Genomic DNA, 19423 nt, shown 5'->3' with positions numbered 1-19423 from the left:
TTTTTCTGCCCGCCTTTGGAATATGCTTTTGCACATTTATATTTCTTACTGTAGCTCTGCTACTTTGCCACCTTTTTGTCCCTTCATTTTTGTTTTTTGGTTGTTCCCTTCCTACCTTCCTTTGAGTTACTTGATTACAGGCCTAAGCCACCACGCCTGGCCTGGGTTACTTGATTTTTTAAGAAATCTATTTTACTCTGTCTGTGGGCTTTGTAGGTAAACCATTTTGCCTGATGTCTTAGTGGCGTCTTTAGGGATTACAGTGTACATTCGCAATGTCTCGCGGTCCTCTAGTTACCATGGTCCTAGTTGATAGGAAACGTAAGGAGCTCGCAGCCACACAGGCCTGCTGTCTGCCCTTCCTCACTCTTGTGGTTTTCATATGCATCAAACCTGTGTGTGTTATTAGCTCCATGATGCGTTGTTGTATTCTTTAAACATTCTTAAGAAATTAGGGGTCTTACAATGTGAATAAATATGAAAAGCATGAAATAGGCCGGGCACGGTTGGCTCACGCCTGTAATCCCAGCACTTTGGGAGGCCGAGGCAAGCAGATCACCTGAGGCCAGGAGTTTGAGATCAGCCTGGCCAACATGACAAAACCCCGTGTCTACTAAAAATACAAAAATTAGCCGAGCATGGTGGTATGCACTTGTAGTCCCAGCTGCTCAGGAGGCTGAAGCAGGAGAATCACTTGAACCTGGGAAGCAGAGGTTGCAGTCAGCTGAGATTGCGCCACTGCACTCCAGCCTGGGTGACAGAGTGAGACTCCATCTCAAAGAGAAAAGAATGAAATAAATCTACTCTGCCGTCCAGAGAGAGCTTCCGTGTCCAGTGCCCTTCCCGTTCTCCTGCAGAAGTGCCTTCTGCGGGCGTCCTGTCGGCCGGGAGCCCTACCCAGAACGTCATGGTTAATGCAGGTCTCAGGTCTGCTGCTAGCAAAGCACAAAAGCACTTAGTGTTCATTTCTCTAAGATTTATATTTTGCCTTTATTCTTGAAGGGCATTTTTGCTGGATATCTAGAATTATGAGTTGACTCTTTTTTAAATTTATTTTTCTTTTTTTTTTTTTAGCAATCTAAAGATTTGTTTTGGTTTTTAGCAGTTTGCACATAGGTGTCTAGGTGTGATTTTCTTTGCATTTATTGTGCTTTGGCATGTTGAATCTATAAATTTGTCTTTCCCCAAATTTGGGAAGTTTTAGACCATGTCTTCAAATGCGTCCTCTGTCCTGAGTCCCTGCCCCTCTGTGCTGCAATACAAACGCATCTGTGCTGTCCCCGAGGCTCCGGGGGCTGGGGCATATTCATCACTTTCCCACTTCTTCAGATTTGTTCCTTTTTGTTGTTGTTAGCACCGCTTCCTTGCTTTTAACCTTTTTATTTCCATTCAAGTTCATGTACTTGCTACCTCTGATAAACTAAGGCTATCCAGCAGATTCTTTGTCAGATATTCCTTCTGCAGTTCTAGAGTTTCTATTGCTTTTATTGAGAAATTTTTTATTTTCCTGCTGAGATTCCCTGTCCTTGTATAATAGCATGTTTTATTTTGCATCCACAAGGAGAGTTTAATAGCTGCCTTTAGAGTTCTTGTCTGCTGATTCCAGCATCTCATCTTCCTGAGGTTGGTCCTTACGGATCTCTCCTCTGGATTCTAAGTGACATTTTGCTATTTTTTTAGTACATGTAGTAATTTCAAATTGTATACTGGACATTGTAAATGTCGTGTCATAGAGACTTTGTGTCCGGTTACGTTCTCCAGAACTAACTGATGTTTAGTTGCGTTGTATCAGGCAGTCTGTCTCTGTCTTTCTTGTGTGGCAGCAGCAGAAACCTCTGTTCAGCTTTTCTGCGCTGGCTGCATGCCTGTGCACTTCTGGTGTCGGATATCTGGTCAGCTGTGTGTGTAGTTTGGGACTCCCTTTCTGTGGCTTTCTTCTTTGTAGTTGTTATCCTTTCGCTTTCTGGCTGTGGTTGCCCAGTAATCTGTCTACTGGCTCTTGAAGACCTTGGCCACAGGTCTTGTGTGTGAGGCTGTAGCCCTGGGGTTTTCACAGACAGTCCCTTCCTCAGGGAAAGCTCCTTAAGAACAAACCATGCCCTGCCTTTCGTTTCTCCCAGGGGAGACTCGTCCAGTTTCTACCTGCTCTTGTTTTCATGCTTTCAGGTGTTTGGTTTTGTATTTTGTGCAGTGCTTATAGTTGTTTCTGTGAGAAGGTAATGCCTACAGATAGGAGCCCCTGGTCATCGCTGGGAGTCCAGCCAGGCAGCTCACACCGACCCTGTAAACCACACAGCTCTGTGTGATGCAGCACCCTTTTTGGAAAGGTGTTCTCTATGTTCAGCAGTCCCTTCCCATGACCATCAGAGTCTGTGCATCTGTTTCCATTGGTAATCAAAGGTTGCTGGATTTAACACTGACTGTATTTGTCTTTGAAACTAAAGAAAGAAAAGCCAAAAATACTCAAGAAAATAAAAAAACTGGTATTAGTAGCAATATTTTAGAAATTTTATTTCCTTCATATTTCATGAAATTTTACTTCTAAGGAGTTGTGTTATTTAAAAAACACACACACATTTGGCCTCTTAAGAGTGTTTGTGAGTCTAGGTGACATAGGGAGACTCCGTCTCTACAAAAAATACAAAAACTAGCCAGATGTGGTGGCATGCACTTGTAGTCCCGGCTACTCGGGAGCCTGAGGCAGGAGAATCACTTGAACCCAGCAGGCAAGGTTGCAGTGAGCCAAGAGCGCACCACTACACTCCAGCCTGGGCAACAAGAGTGAAACTCTGTCTCCAAAAAAAGCTTATTTCCAGCCCTCTGATCCAGTCTCAGATTTTTTTTTTTTTTTTTTTTTTTTTTTTTTTTTTTTTTGAGACGGAGTCTTGCTCTTTCACCCAGGCTGGAGTGCAGTGGCGCGACGTCGGCTCATTGCAGGCTCCGCCCCCCGGGGTTCACGCCATTCTCCTGCCTCAGCCTCCCGCGTAGCTGGGACTACAGGCGCCTGCCACCTCGCCCGGCTAATTTTTTGTATTTTTAGTAGAGACGGGGTTTCACCGTGTTAGCCAGGATGGTCTCGATCTCCTGACCTTGTGATCCGCCCGCCTCGGCCTCCCAAAGTGCTGGGATTACAGGCGTGAGCCACTGCGCCCGGCCTCCAGTCTCAGATTTTTATCAAAGCAGATCCCTAAGGGCCAATGCAGGGAGACTCAACGCTTGCTCTTAGAGCTTTGTTCTTTGCATACCTCTTGGATAGTGGAGACACGGCGGCCCTTTCCTGGATCATTCTGATCAAGATGGCTACAGATACATAAGCATTGATCAGAAGTCCAGCCCAAGGCCTTCATGATACAGCGTGCACAGCTGTCAGTGACAGAGCCCACTGTGGTGGCCAAAACTTGGGATTTTTAGGCACAGTATCTTCATATAGTGAGAAGCAGAACATTTTCTATATTCATGAAAATAGTGGATTTTTTTCTGACGGGCCTCACAAGCTTGGACACAGAAGGGGATGTATGTTGTCTCCCCGTAAACCCTGCTTTAGGAGCCACAACAGGGCAGCTGGTGACTGGGATGCCTGCTTGAGGCTCACTGTCATCAGCCCCGGCATCTCGGCTGCACTGGTGGGCCTCACAGCCTCACACCATCGTAGAGGCACTTGTGGTGCCCGGGCACTCCTCCGTGCACCCCTCTGAGCCTCACTTTCACATCTTCAAGTTACTTCCTCATCTCTTTCATTTTCCTTCTTACTGAACTTGAAGAAAAGACCTCTGCTCCCCATCTCTTGTGCACGCCTCGGTGCAGGGCTGGGCACCTTTCCCTCCAGGTCTAGGCTGAGTCTGTGCCTCACCAGCACAGTCTTGTTTTTGCTCCTTGGAGCCGATCCTGGGGCGGCATAGGTGCTCCTGAAACCACCTGTCAGAGGAGGACTAGTGAGGGGACTGGGCGTGGTCATGGCTGACTTCTTGGCATTTGCCTGCCTGCCTTTCAGTGTGTCCTGTGCTCCTCCCTTGGGTGGGGTCTCCTTGCCCCTGCTCCCAACAGGGATGTTCTCCAGGGTGCAGGCAGGAGAACTAAACCTTTCAAAGTGTGTTCATTGTAGAAATTTTGGAAAGGGGGCTGGGTGCAGTGGCTCATGCCTGTAATCTCAGCACTTTGGGAGGCTGAGGCGGGTGGATCACCTGATGTTAGGAGTGCAAGACCAGCCTGCCAACATGGCAAAACCCCATCTCTACTAAAAATACAAAAATTAGCTGGATGTGGGTGGCAGGTGCCTGTAGTCCCAGCTACATGGGAGGCTGAGGCAGGAGAAGTGCTGAACCGGGGAGGTGGAGGTTGCAGTGAGCAGAGATTGCACCACTGCACTCCAGCCTGGGTGACAGAGCGAGACTCCATCTCAAAAAAAAAAAAAAAAAAAAAAAAAAATTTGGAAAGGAACTTTGAATCATCTTCTTTTATGTTGGGGGACCTATAATTCCATCCAGAATTACAGTATTATACAATACGTATGCAGTAGTATTATACAGTATTATATAACTATAGCATTATACTGTCGTTCTGTAACTCAGGAGCTGTAGAGAGTTTCATGGTGTGGTACACTAATTTGTTCCTATTGTCAGACATTTAGGCAGTTCACAGTTTCCCACAATTTATTACAAACATTGCTGCAGCAAACACCATCCTTGTAGATGGATGGTTTCTCAAGCCCATCGTCCTGTTCTTGGGTAAGTTTCCTCACAGGGCTGCGTCTGGCCACGCTTGTGTGTCCGTCTTGGCTTTGCTGTCTTCGGGTCGGCAGCCATGCTGGGTAGAGCAGTGTGTGCACCCATGCTGTGCTCTTCCCAGAGCCTGGTGATCTGCTCCTTTCTAGACTCTAGACTCGCTCTATCCTTGAGACACCTCTGCTGACACCACATGCCCAGGAACCCCTCTTTCTCTTACGCTTCCACTCTCTGCCCTGCTTCTCTTCAAGCCACCCCTTCTCGCCTGGACTTTCACAGCCTTGTCCCTACAGCCAGTGGTCCCTATGAGACACAGGACAGCCCTTCACACCTACTGCCTATATGACCAGACCACTGCGAGGTCCCCAGGTCACGTTTCAGCCTCTGTTTGAGGCACTTGGTGCCACCTTTGTGCCCTTGCACCTCCTCACTGGGTGCACACTTTTGTTCAGCGTCTGTTTTCCCTGCCCCTCTTCAGGCTTCCAGAGGGTGGCAGCATAGGCCCCCGCACCAGGGGAGGAGGGGCGTGTTTTCACCTGAAGTGTCCCCCCACACATACCCAGGGAATTTGTTCAAATTCAATAATAACAGAAATAGTAACTGTCTGCATTTACTGAGAACTTCTTATGTGCACAGACAGCTCTGCTCCTCCCATCCGTTCCCCAGTTACATGGGGAGGCTGGGACTCTAAAAGAACTTACAGGAACTTTCACTGCTACTCAGCTGCCATGCTGACAGTGGAGCCCAGGTATTTCTGATTTCAGAGTCTGCAATCTTCACCACTCGTGGCCTCTTGGCCAGAAGGCCCTATGAGGCTTTCCTGGAAGAAGGGGTTAGGCCTGGTCTCTGTGCACAGACTGGGCCTCATGGAGTGTGCTTGCACCCTGGGCACTGCACCACCCATCCTGCTCTCCAGCCTCACTGGACACACCTCACCCCCCAACCTGAACATGCACAGACACCCCATCCTGCTCTCCAGCCGTACTGGACACACCTCACCCCCCAACCTGAACATGCACAGACACTTAGAGTGGCCTCTGGTTAGGCAGAACCATCTAACATAATACATACCTCATAAGAAAAAGTCAAACATCTCATGTAAATTATTGGACACTCCTGAAAATGAAAACATAGAATAATTGTATGGGTATTTGGAGCATGGTTTTCCTACGAAATGCGTGTGTCTTTCAAACCATCATAAAGTCACAAAATTGTAAGGGGCCACGTGTGGCTTATACATTTGGTCATTCCCCTTGTCCTTCATAGTTCCTATCAGCTGATGCTTGTCCACATCATTTTATCGGCGCTTGAGAGCTGTGATTTTAGGGTTCAGTCTCTGGTTCTTGGAGTAAGAAGCTGATGGGTTCTGTGTAGCTTCACTACAGCCCGCACAGGGTAGGACAGAGAGGTCATCTTTGAGACCTATGAGGTCATGTTCTTTGTTTTTTGTTTTTTTGAGGCAGAGTCTCACTCTGTTGCCCAGGCTGGAGTGCACCGGCATGAACTTGGCTCACTGCAACCTCTGCTACCTGGGTTCAAGTGATTCTCCTGCCTCAGCCTCTCGAGTAGCTGGGATTACAGACCCAGCGCCCACCACCACAGCTGGCTAATTTTTATATTTTTAGTAGAGACGGGGGTTTCACCATGTTAGCCAGGCTGGTCTTGAACTCCTGACCTCAGCCTCCCAAAGTGCTGGGATTACAGTCGTGAGCCGCCGCATCCAGCCAAGGTCATGATTCTTTCATGCAGTAAACTTGGGAGTGCCTCCGTCTGGTCCCCTGTGTGAGATGCAGGCTGTGCTGAGGTCTCCATGACTGTTCTTTCCTGCCCTTCTATGCTCACATTCAAACAGGCTAAGTGCTACAAGGCTTGGTGGCATGGTCTGGATGGGCATCTGACGGGGTGGGGGTGCTTCCCTGAAGCAAGGGTGAGTGTGAACCAGGAAGCCAGTGGAGGAGGGCTCGGGTGGAGACCCCGGAGCACGACAGCGAGCTGCAGGGCACTACAGGGGCGCCAGGTATGCAGGGCTGTCCTCCTCTGAGCTGGACTTGGGTTCACCTTTGTGGTCCCTAGTGTCCCTGTGGTGTGGCCTCCAGGAAGTATTTGACCACGCGTGCTCTCGTAGGCACATAGTTGATATTTTGAGCTCTGTCATCTATGCATTTTTTTTTTCTGTCAGAGCCAGTTTAATAATGTTTGTTGGCCAAGCATGGTGGCTCACGCCTGTAATCCTAGCACTTTGGGAAGCCGAGGCAGGTGGATCACAAGGTCAAGAGATCAAGACCATCCTGACCAACATGGTGAAACCCCGTCTGTACTAAAAATACAAAAAATAGCTGTGTGTGGTGGCGTGCATCTGTAGTCCCAGCTACTCGGGAGGCTGAGGCAGGAGAATCGCTTGACCTGGGAGGTGGAGGTTGCGGTGAGCCGAGATCGCATCACCGCACTCCAGCCTGGCAACAGCATGAGACTCCATCTCAAAAAAATAGTGATAATACGAGGTCAGGAGATCGAGACCATGGTGAAACCCCGTCTCTACTAAAAAAAAATACAAAAAATTAGCCGGGCGTGGTGGCGGGCGCCTGTAGTCCCAGCTACTCGGAGAGGCTGAGGCAGGAGAATGGCGTGAACCCAGGAGGCGGAGCTTGCAGTGAGCCGAGACTGCACCACTGCACTCCAACCTGGGCAACAGAGCGAGACTCCGTCTCAAAAAAAAAAAAAAAAATAGTGATAATAATGTTTGTTATATAAATGCTTTGTTTTCTCTGTAATCTTATGCTTTCTACATTAAAACCCTCAGTGGGTTTCTTCTTTTTGTGCATTTTATTTTTGTTGTTTGCTGATTCACACAGTGTCACATGACTCCCTGTGGTGTAGTTGGGGGGAAGGCATTTCAGTAAACACTCAAATCTAAACAGGTGTCTCAAGAATCACCAGTGCCACTGGGATCCCTGAATCTTCAGATTAGAGCCAGTCTGTCACCAACCCTGGGCACACACTAACTGGTTTGTTGACCCTATGCTTTTAGTTCCACAGTAAATACCAGAACTGTGATCAATATACAAAAGAAATAATGGTCAACAAAAGTCATTAACAACTTGAACTGCTGGGTTCAAATGATTCTCCTGCCTCACCCTCCCAAGTAGCTGGGATTACAGGTGCCCGCCACCACACCTGACTAATTTTTGTGTTTTTAGTAGAGACCAGTCATGTGTGGATATTGCAGACTGATTTTTTGTTGTGCTTTTCCTCATTTTGAAAGTTGTTTAGGACGGGGCATCTTGGTGTGTCCTGCTCTAGCCTCTGATGCTTCCTTCCCAGTGGGAGTGGGTGGGAATACTCAGAGACACAGAATTGTGCCCACGCTGATGTGGGTGTCACAGCCGCTGTCCCCAAGAAAACAAACCCACCCACACGTATTCACGAGCACCCCCGTGTCTGCAGTGTTGCTGCCATGCCGCTTTCCTGTTGCCTTCGTTATCCCTTCCATGACCCGCGGGCCCTTGCCACCCTGACCCTGTGGCCTCGCCGCCTCCTGCCCTGGCTGGACCCTCTGTTTGGATCCTCCTTCTCTGAGTCCACTCTCGTCCTCCCTCCTCTCCTGGCTCCCATCTTGTGAGGCCTCTACCTTGTCCTCTTCCTTCCCCTAGCACTCCCTTTCCAATGTCCTCTTTCAGTGATTCTCATGCTCTGTCCCCACTGGAGCATGGGCTGTAGGAGAGAGAGCAGGAGGTGTCTGTTTTGTTAAGGCTGTGTTCCAGGTGTCTGGATGATCGCCCTCCTGGGCACTGGAGTCAGCTTCCCCTGAATGAGTAAATAGCTGAGGGGTCCCCAGCCTTTGGTGTGTCAAACACTAAAGCAGATGAAAGATGTGTGTGTTTCATGGGTGTGGTTTCTGCTCCTGCCCCCATCACGGAGCCGTGGGTCTCTGTGGGACGTGCTGTCCTGCCTGACCAGGCTCTCACCCTCACCAGCAGTGCGTGTGGACCTTCTGCTGTGTGCACAGATGGGAACAAAAGTTCACTAGCACGGTGCTGGTCTTACCTTAGACATAGAGCTTCCACCTGGCCGATGTGTTTCTCTATGTATGAGGCTGGATGCAAGGCCTGCTGGATTCAGCTCATCACTTAGGCCTGTTCTTTGCCAGGTTACCTGTCCTGCTGCCGATTCCTGGATGACAATCAGATCGTCACCAGCTCTGGAGACACCACATGGTAAGTACCTGACCCGGGGCAGGCAGTGCCTTGAGAACCCCACAGCCCCTGGCACATTCCTCTGTGAACATGGAGGAAATAAGGTTCTTGACATAATACTAGGCCATCTGTAATTTAAGTGGCCTTAAGATTTAAAACACATAGTAGCAATGTGTGAATTCATTATACTTTTTTTTTTTTTTTTTTTTTTTTGAGATGGAGTTTTGCTCTTGTCACCCAGGCTGGAGTACAATGGCTCAATCTTGGCTCTGCGACCTCCGCCTGCCGGGTTCATATGATTCTCCTGCCTCATCCTCCTGAGTAGCTGGGATTACAGGCACCCGCCACCACGCCTGACTAATTTTTGTATTTTTAGTAGAGACCAGGTTTCACCACATTGGCCAGGCTGGTCCTGAACTCCTGACCTCAGGTGACCTGCCCACCTCGGCCTCCCAAAGTGCTGGGATTACAGGCGTGAGCCTCCATGCCCTGCCTCATTATACTTCTAATAAATTTACGAAGTTTAATTTTCAGCAGCTAAGAACTGAAGTATACATTTTTCTTTTTCTTTTTTTTTTTTTTTGAGACAGAGTCTCTCTCTGTCTCCAGGCTGGAGTGCACTGGCGTGATCTCGGCTCATTGCAACCTCCGCCTCCCGGGTTCAAGCAATTATCCTCTCTCAGCCTCCCGAGTAGCTGGGAACTACAGATGCACGCCACCACACCCAGCTAATTTTTGTATTTTCAGTAGAGACGGGATTTCACCATGTTGGCCCGGATGGTCTCTATCTGTTGACCTCGTGATCCGCCTGCGTCAGCCTCCGAAAGTGCTGTGATTACAGGCGTGAGCCACCATGCCTGGCCAACATAGATATTTTAACTACAATCAGGCTCAAAGTACCTGCTCTTCTTTTTTTTTTCCCCTCTATATATTTGTACCTCCTTAGGTGATGATAGGTGGCAGTAGGGTGGGTTTTGATTGTCCCTTTCTGATAGCACCATGTCATTGTGAACAATGAGCACAGACTAAAAATAACAGACGTCACAATTCAAGTGATTCCATCAGACTTCATTTTTAGCGTTTTCACCTTACAGGTAAACGGAAGCCCACTTAAATGCTAGAATTTTTTCATTTGTGGCATCAAAGTACTAAATTAAATGTCCAGATAGTTATTTTATGAGAGTCATTTTAGACTTCAGCTGGCCATGTGAGGTTTTTCTGGTCTTCTGAGGCATGATTTCATTTGGTGGCAGGAGCTGTGCCCAGCCCAGGGCACCGACCCCTAGTCACACAGTTGGTGGGGTTCACCGAGACATGGGCCCCTAACCAACTTGTCAGCAAAGCACCTGCGGTATTACAAGGTGTCCTCGTTGTATAAATTTCATAGATTTACAAAAGATTTGTCACGTAGATTGTCAATCTTGAGAAGACTTTATTTATTAGAAGATATTTTTAAAGCGCTTCTGTTCATTAATCATTTTTTTTCAGACTCTTTTACGTATCTATCTTCCCTTCTGCAGTCAGTCCCTCAGGCGCTAGAGAGGAGGCTCCCTGTGCGGTGTCTGTTGAGATTGGCTAATTGGATTTGCATTGCCAGGCCCAGCCAGGCTTTCCTCTGAGGCTGACATGAACGGACAGTGCTCTCTGGTGTTGCCTTCCATGGGTCAAGGCACAGGAGAATAGTATGTTGGTGGGCATGTGACCCTCAGAGCTGTCCTTACACCTAAGCCAGGCTTCTGCTCTGTGCAGGGCTCTGTCAGCGTCTCACCTTTTGACAGCTTGTTAAGCAGAAACATGACAGAATACCAGGTATGGCCGGGCGCGGTGGCTCATGCCTGTAATCCCAGCACTTTGGGAGGCCGAGGCGGGCGGATCACCTGAGGTCGGGAGTTCGAGACTAGCCTGACCAACATGGAGAAACCCCATCTCTACTAAAAATACAAAAAAAATTAGCCGGGCATGGTGGTGCATGCCTGTAATCCCAGCTACTGGAGAGGCTGAGGCAGGAGAATCGCTTGAACTCGGGAGGCGGAGGTTGTAGTGAGCCAAGAAAGTGCCATTGCACTCCAGCCTGGGCAACAAGAGTGAAATTCAGTCTCCCAAAAAAAAAAAAAAAAGAATACCAGGTGTGATCACTGAGAACTCAGCTGCTCTCCTGTTTGTGATTCCAGGAAAGGGCAGGAGGACCTCAGAATTGCTGCGAGCCATTCGTTTACCTGGCATTGGCCTTCTCCTGCCCGCCTTTTCTAAGACCCTGTGGAGGGGAGGCCAAGGGAGGGCACAGAGGGAGCAGCCACAGATAGAGTCGCATCCCCCTCCGCCATCCAGGGCCTCCACATAGCTTTCTGCCACCCCTTCCATGTCCATCCATGACCAAAGAAGAGGCACAGCCTCAGTGTTGCTGCTTGGAAAGTGCCCCCGGCTCCGTTTGCTGGCATTTGAGTTGAGGTAGCGATCCCGTCATTCTGAAGCCCAGGCCCTGTGCTCGTCTCTGTATAATTTTGCTTGCTTTGCTTTGTTTCCCTTCCAAAGTTGTATTACATTTAAATTTGTCTTTAAACAATTTACGTTTTTAAAGTAACAGTGCAGAGGCTCACTGTGGCCCTGGGTGGTTTGAAGGACAGACTGTCACATGACTAGCCACCCGAGAAGTTGAGGCTGATGTCCCCTTGTCGTTCGCTCCTGCTCCAGTGCCCTGTGGGACATTGAGACCGGCCAGCAGACGACCACGTTTACCGGACACACTGGAGATGTCATGAGCCTTTCTCTTGCTCCTGACACCAGACTGTTCGTCTCTGGTGCTTGTGATGCTTCAGCCAAACTCTGGGATGTGCGAGAAGGCATGTGCCGGCAGACCTTCACTGGCCACGAGTCTGACATCAATGCCATTTGCGTGAGTCTGGGTGAAGGTTGTGGGGTCGGGGCCTCTGCCGTCTCTGCTAGCCGTTCAGATTGCTCAATTTTAAACTTTTCTGGATTAGATGTTCTCCTTTCTGATCCTTATACAACCTCATCCACAGATGGGGATACAGAAAACTCCCGATGGGAAACTTCTCTGTGTTGACCTCTTGTCTCACAGATACTCACAGGGTGTCTGTTTTGTGCCAGTCCCCGTTCCCACCTCTACAGCTGAGCAGTGGTTGGGATCCTGGAGGGGAAAGACAGTAAGATAACTCAGGCCACCAGTTACTGGTTACAGAGCCTTACTGGTCAGGGGCACAGCTAACCAGGGAACCTGCCCTCCTGTTTAGGACGCGGATGGCTAGGCAGTGTTTCCAGCCCCTGGCCTTGTGAGGAAACTTGGAAGGACGTATCTGTTGGTTGGATAGAGCTCTGTTGCAGTCCTGACCACTGCCTTGGTCAGCCCGCGTCCATCCTTCCTCCATGAGATTAGCCCTGATGGCTGGCAGCTACAGCAACATGCACACCTGTCAGTGATGACTACTTTCTCACTACCCTTTGGACTACATCTACTCTTTGGGGACAGTAATCACAGTGTCCAAGATCACAGTGTTTGTGTGCCTCCCCAGTGCAAATCCCGTCCCATCCCAGTCCCCTGTAGTTCCTGCCCCCTACCCCCTACCCCTGCCCCCTTTTTTTTTTTTTTTTTTTGAGACAGAGTTTTGCTTTTTTTGCCCAGGCTGGAGTGCAATGGTGCAATCTTGGCTCACGGCAACCTCCGCCGCCTCCCGGTTTCAAGCGATTCTCCTGCCTCAGCCTCTCGAGTAGCTGGGATTACAGGCGCACGCCACCACGCCCAGCTAATTTTGTATTTTTAATAGAGACGGGGTTTCTCTATGTTGGTCAGGCTGGTCTCAAACTCCCAATCTCAGGTGATCCACCCGCCTCAGCCTCCCAGAGCACTGGGATTACAGGTGTGAGCCACTGCACCCGGCCCATCCCTCTGTTCTTACCAGAGCACAGTCTTGCTGTTCTTTGCCTGCTGTGTTCTCTGCAGCCCTACCATTGAGCAATCCATATTCCCAATGTTTCTTTCTGAGCGTTTACGTGATGTCTTGATTTGCTTTCTCTTTCCAGTTCTTTCCAAATGGCAATGCATTTGCCACTGGCTCAGACGACGCCACCTGCAGGCTGTTTGACCTTCGTGCTGACCAGGAGCTCATGACTTACTCCCATGACAACATCATCTGCGGGATCACCTCTGTCTCCTTCTCCAAGAGCGGGCGCCTCCTCCTTGCTGGGTACGACGACTTCAACTGCAACGTCTGGGACGCACTCAAAGCCGACCGGGCAGGTACGTGGCCATGGGGCCTTTCTGTCTCTTCTGGACATTTACGTGGTATCTTTAGGGCAAACACGGAGTGGTTGCATAAGCTGTAGTGTTTTAGTATCGGTGGGACTGTGGCATGGCGTAGCAGGAGTGATAGTCGCAAACTGATGGCCCAGCTCTGACCCTCCAGGCAAGTGGACTCTGAGGAGCACCAGCAGATCTTCCCACGTGCGCAGGGGAGGGCTCTGGGGAGGGTCAGTGGGCAGGAGAGGGTCAGCTGTGCAGGCTCCAAGGCCCAGCCCCATGCTTTCCTCTCTGAACTCTGCTTCAGGGGGAGGAGTTCCATGCAGGGACACCTCTGGGTGCCATTACAGTTAATATATCAAAGGCAAGCGTGTTATTGCCAGGTGTATTAAAATACTAGATGTACAAAAGATGAGGCTGCCTTACTAAAAATGGTCATTTGGGCATTTGAATTTGAGAACTGTTGACACTTAACAGACTTAGATTCATTCGTCTCAGTACCTGGGAGGACAGAAGAAGGGAGCATGACTCCAGGTCTTGGCCCTTACTGGGGCTTCCTGCTTCCGGATGGGTGCCGCTCCCACCTCCTGGTTAAACACCCTTCTTTTTCTCCCCAGCCTGGGGGGACCAAAGTAGAGGCATTTCCGGCCAAGTCTCACAGTCACAGTGCTGTTGTAGGGCGGTGGAAGCTAGCCCAGGCCTTGGCAGAGCACACGCTGGCCCCTGTGCTCAGCTGTGTGGTGGCTGCAGGAGGTGGAGGAGGGTGGCTGAAATGGGCCTTCAGATCCCCCTGGGAGGAAGTGGAGCTTCTGGCTGGTGATGATTCAAGCCAAGGTTATTGGGAGTGTTGACAGAAGGCTCCCTCACCACGTGACAGTGACAGTGCCAGTGGTCTCAGCCACCATCGCTACTCCTGTGTTCTGTGCCTTGTGCTGGGCTCTAGGGATCACAGACGAAGGAAAAACAGCTCATGCCTCTAAGCTCCTGTGTTACAGATTGCTTTGAGATTGGGGTGGTTTTGAAATTTTTTTTTTTTTTTTTTTTTTTGAGATGGAGTCTCACTCTGTCGCCCAGGCTGGAGAGCACTGGCACGATCTCGGCTCACTGCAAGCTCCGCCTCCCGGGTTCAAATTATTCTCCTACCCCAGCCTCCCGAGTAGCTGGGACTACGGCCCGCACCACCACGCCCTGCTAGTTTTTGTATTTTTAGTAGGAACGGGGTTTCACCATATTGGCCAGGCTGATCTCAAAGTCCTGACCTCATGATCTGCCTGCCTCAGCCTTCCTAAGTGCTGGGATTACGGTCCTGAGCCACTGCACCTCATGATGTTTTGATTTTTTTTATAGTGGCCTTTGCTTCTTTTTTTAAGTTTTATAAGTGAGTGCTGAGAAGTCAATGCCAGGGGCTCTGGATTTATTATTGATTGCGTGTGTGTGCATGCCTTTGAATTTTAACAAGGCTGGCCATATGCTGCAGTTTAATTCCCCACGTGGATGCAACTTTCCCTCCCTTCCTGGCCATGGGAGACTCTGGGTCTTGTCCCATGAGAGATGCACCATCCGCCCTCGTCACAACATGGCACACAGGTGAGATCAATGCCTCTGGGCTTTGGTGTGATTCTGCTGTTGTTTGCTCCCAGGTGTCTTGGCTGGGCATGACAACCGCGTCAGCTGCCTGGGTGTGACTGACGATGGCATGGCTGTGGCGACAGGGTCCTGGGATAGCTTCCTCAAGATCTGGAACTAACGCCAGTAGGTAATGCAGCAGCCCAAATGCCCTTCTCTGAGGAGAACTGTGCGTGTTTCTCATAGAACGTGTGAAGTTGTCATTAACGGTTTCTAGATAAATGTTGATGTAGCATTGATTTGGAATTGTGTTGTGGGAAACGTTTACAGAAAGCTGAAGTCACGTGCCCTCAGCTGCAGACACGCATGCAGTGGTGGGAAGAGCAGTGACCTGACTGTGCGTCTGCACTTAGATTCTCTGCCTCTTTTCACATTTCTTTAAACTCTGTTTAAAACAGCATGTGGATGCCATGGAGACTGGAAGACCATTCCAACTTGGACGCGTTACCATGAAAGCATATCCTATCCAACCGTACTAACGTGGACACCCTACGCCTCCCCTCAGAACTTCAAAAGGGCAAGATCTTTTTTCCTTCACTTATTGCTGAAACCAAGAGCACAATTCCCATTAAGAGAAGGATCTCTGTGCTGTAAACTAAAACAAATTGTGCATTCCTTCCGGGGCCATCGTCTTTGTTTTCTTTTTTGTCTTGAATGAATTTTAAAAGGAAATATATAATAAAAATGTTAACCAGAAGGTAAACTTGAGTGTAATTGTCAGACAGACACACCTCTCCACTAGTTTATTTGAATTTTAGACCAGTGACCCTGTTTTGTGGCATTCACGCAAAACACGCTGAGGGCTTTGTTCATCTGGTCATCGTGTCCAAATTTCAGTCATGTTTGTAGCAAGATTTTGGAAGCATTCATATTTCCTTTTTAAAATGTATTCCTTTGTGTTCAACAGTTAATCAAAACCAGAGAGTCTAGGGCAGCCTCTCTGACGTTGTCAATGATGTAAATTCAGTCCCTGGTTTTTAATTTTCTGTCTAGTGTCACAGATCATTGTTGCACACAAACGTGGCATAGAAAAGAACATGTTCAGAAGCCATGGGGCCAAGCACATGCGGGGACGGTCTCAAATGCGTGATCAGAGAATCCTTCACCTTTGCTGAAAAGTGAGCTCAGATCCAGCACCATGTTCCTCCTGACCCATCCTGTCTGTCTTCTCAGTTGAGTTTTTAATCTCACTTTGGGTTTCCTTTGTGAAGTTGGAGGGAAGTTTATAATAGCCTAACACTACCCCACCCCCAACTAGGAGGAACCTCTGTTTTCAAGAGAGATGCCTGTCCTGTGCTTGGATAGTCAGTCAATTATTCGTGTATGAAACAATGTACAAATCAATGTTTTGAAAATAATGATCTCAGACTTTCTAAGTTAAATTTTAAAAATTTTGATTGTTTGCCATATTGGGTGGGTTTACTCTTAGAATCGCATGCTGTAGAAATGCTCAAAAGTGCATATAGGACTCAGTCCTTAGGTGTTCTTTTTCTTTTAAGAAATAACCTCTTACAGTTGTAACCATTGCGGCTCTGTCCACTTCTCGTTGCTGCTCTGTGGCACATATCGGAAGCAGTACAGCGCGCGGCTCTACACGCTTGGGTAGTGGGATAAGTCACTGTTTTCTTTATTTCTTTAAAAAAAAAAAAAAAAAGTTCTGTTGCAAACGACTGCTGTTGGATTCTGAGGGTGGGGAGGGAGAGAGGGAGGGAGAGGGAGTGAAGAGCCTGCCCTCCTATATGGATCTTCAGGGCCCTCCGCGTCTGAGGTGGCTCATTCCCATCACACACAGATTGTCCTGGTGTTCATTTCAAGGCCAGTGTTCAGCAGCAGCGTTTGGAAAGCAGGTTCTGTGGGACCCCCCGCCCCGCCCCCCGCACTCCTTCATAGCAGCAGTAGTGGCTTCTCCATCCTGTTTTCTGCAACATTCTATACAAAACTGTGCTGTGACCTTGCGGTAGGCCTGGATCTGGCAAAGAGAATACAAATGAAACCCCTTCTTTCTCTTTCCGTCCAACAACTCTGTAGAGCTCTCTGCACCCTTACCCCTTTCCACCTTTTGTATTTAATTTTAAAGTCAGTGTACTGCAAGGAAGCTGGATGCAAGATAGATACTATATTAAACTGTACTGTTATTTAAGATGTAATAAAGCAGTTTGACATGAGGGACTTTGGTGTGGTGATTATTTAAGGGTCCATTTCCAGTTTGCGACACGCCCACTTCCCTAGGCTGTCCCTGTTGCTGTGAGGTCTGACGGGTCTGCTCATGCCAGGCAGTGCCGTGGCCGCCACCACATCATAGAATCTATGAGTGGCACATTGGCTCCTCGGAGGGGTTCCTGGGAAGGTCCACCTCACAGGCCAGCAGAGCAGGGAGGTCCACCTGCCATCCCCCAGAGCCCTCCCCAGGCATAGGCCTTGCCCACAGCACCGTGGGAGTCTCCACAGGCGGCTGCCTTGCCTTTCTCCTCTGCCGTTTCCCTCCCTTAGAATGTCTGAGGATGTTACTCCAGAGACTAGCTTTCCTTGGGACTGAACTGAGTGTTCCTCTTGGTGTGAATATAAAGAACTGCATCTAGTAAGAAAAAAATGAGTACTGGCCATGGTAGTGTGGAAAACCACGACTGCATATGTCCCACATAGCCGCTCCTAGGCTCCGGAACCATCCACTTCCCTGCTTTCCAAACTGGTGATTTTTTAAAATCTTAAATAGGCAATACAAAATTAGCTGGGCATGGTGGCACATGCCTGTAATCCCAGCTACTCTGGAGGCTGATGCAGGAGAATGGCATGAACCTGGGAAGGCAGAGTTTGCAGTGAGCCAAGATTGCACCACTGTACTGCAGCCTGGGTGAGAGAGCAAGGACTCCCTCTCAAAAAAAAAAAAAAAAAAAAAAAAGGTAACTTTTTAATTCCCGTGGCTCCAGCAGCTGGAACTTTTTTTTTTTTCTTCCTTGAGGTGGAGTCTCGCTCTGTGGCCCAGGCTGGAGTGCAGTGGCGCTATCTCAGCTCACTGCAACTTCTGCCTTCTGGGTTCAAGTGATTCTCCTGCCTCAGCCTCCCAAGTAGCTGGGATGACAGGCGCGTACCACGACACTCCGCTAATTTTTTTTTTTTTTTTTTTGAGACAGAGTTTTGCTCTTTTTTGCCCAGGCTGGAGTGCAATGGCGGGATCTCAGCTCACTGCAAACTCCCCCTCCCAGGTTCAAGCGATTCTCCTGCCTCAGCCTCCTAAGTAGCTGGGATTACAGGCACCTGCTACCATGCCCAGCTAATTTTTTGTATTTTTAGTAGAGACAGGGTTTCACCTGTTGGCCAGGATGGTCTCGATCTCTTGACCTCGTGATCCACCCACCTCAGCCTCCCAAAGTGCTGGGATTACAGGTGTAAGCCACCGCACCTGGCCTAGATGCCTGGCTAATTTTTTGGGTTTTTTTTTGTTTGTTTTTTGAGATGGAGTCTCGCTCTGTCGCCCAGGCTGGAGTGCAGTGGCACGATCTTGGCTCACTGCAAGCTCCGCCTCCTGGGTTCACGCCATTCTTCTGGCTCAGCCTCCTGAGTAGCTGGGTCTACAGGTGCCTGCCACCACACCCAGCTAATTTCTAGTAGAGATGGGGTTTCATCGTGTTAGCCAGGATGGTCTCGATTTCCTGACCTTGTTATCCGCCCTCCTCAGCCTCCCAAAGTGCTGGGATTACAGGCTGAGCCACCATGCCCAGCCAGACTTTTTCCTAGTAAGTGAAGAAGGCTCTCAGCAGAAAGTACCTTTAGGCCCCCTCCTCCCCTGAGCACCAGAAAGCCCAGCAGCCCCTCCTCTAGGCTGGCAGTCCCTGGGAGGAGAGGCTCCCATAGGGCACTTGGGATTCACGGAGCAGGGCCCAGCCACCTTTGTTGCTCCAGGCAGGGTGCTGGGTGTGTTTCTGACGCAACCAAGGGTGCCCATCTGCCACCACTGCAAGTGACAGTATGGCGCTGTCTCCCTGGTGGGGCGACCTGGTACTGTTTTAGGCTGCTGAAGTGGGTGTGATTGGCAGGCTGAATGGGGTGGGCTTGCCTGGCTTCATCATCCCCCACTTTTCCCTGAAATAAATCAGTTCTTCATAGACATGCAAGTTCTTCGCAAGCCCTAACCCTGCCAGCTGTCTTACAAAAACCCCATTTAAAATCGCTAGAGAGTTGAACTTGTCTTGGAGGCGTCAAAAGAAAAAAAAAATTAAAAATTAAATGCAGAGAGTACCTGAGGCTCTTTCCCTGCTGGCAGTTCCTGGGAGGGAGGGGATCCAGCAGCCGGGAGGCAGGGCGCCGGCCTGCAGTGGCCTATCTTGGTCCCTGCCCAGAGTAAAGGCCGAGCATCTCAGCAGGGCTGCCACACCCCCAACTCCACTTCCTCCCTTTGGGGATTCCTGTTGGCTTCTGTGTCCTAGCCTGGCACCCAGCAGACTGACGGAGCTGGCATGTGGGACCTGGGACCCTCTGGTGCCCGTTCCCCTTGGCTTTGGCCTGGAAGAGCCAGAGCTGAGGGGGGGCCCCTCCCTGGGGCGGCCTGCCTGTCCTCTGGCGAGCACGGAGGCCACTGCCCCACTTTCTTAGCAAAACAGGAAATGAAAACGGGCGCCAACAACGTGCAC

At 49.4% G+C, this 19423-nt stretch overlaps 1 protein-coding gene across 4 annotated transcripts in view; it reads left to right on the top strand.

Moving 5' to 3' along the window:
- The window catches only part of GNB1 (G protein subunit beta 1), a 106948-nt gene extending 89988 nt beyond the window's left edge, over positions 1 to 16960 (top strand). For 3 of the 4 annotated variants that reach the window (XM_032758649.2, XM_032758643.2, XM_032758650.2), the window contains 5 exons: positions 8869 to 8935; positions 11606 to 11807; positions 12953 to 13169; positions 14810 to 14925; positions 15194 to 16960. In XM_032758649.2, coding sequence (XP_032614540.1) covers positions 8869 to 8935; positions 11606 to 11807; positions 12953 to 13169; positions 14810 to 14916 — 593 coding nt within the window. In that variant the 3' untranslated portion in view covers positions 14917 to 14925; positions 15194 to 16960. The remainder of the gene's footprint in view (positions 1 to 8868; positions 8936 to 11605; positions 11808 to 12952; positions 13170 to 14809; positions 14926 to 15193) is intronic. The other variant, XM_032758651.2, reaches the window with a different exon arrangement.
- The last annotated feature ends 2463 nt before the right edge of the window (positions 16961 to 19423 follow it).

Source organism: Hylobates moloch, unplaced genomic scaffold, assembly GCF_009828535.3.
Source record: "Hylobates moloch isolate HMO894 unplaced genomic scaffold, HMol_V3 SCAFFOLD_9, whole genome shotgun sequence".
NCBI classification, from domain to species: Eukaryota; Metazoa; Chordata; class Mammalia; order Primates; family Hylobatidae; genus Hylobates; species Hylobates moloch.
This window is presented reverse-complemented; position numbering and strand designations above follow the sequence as displayed.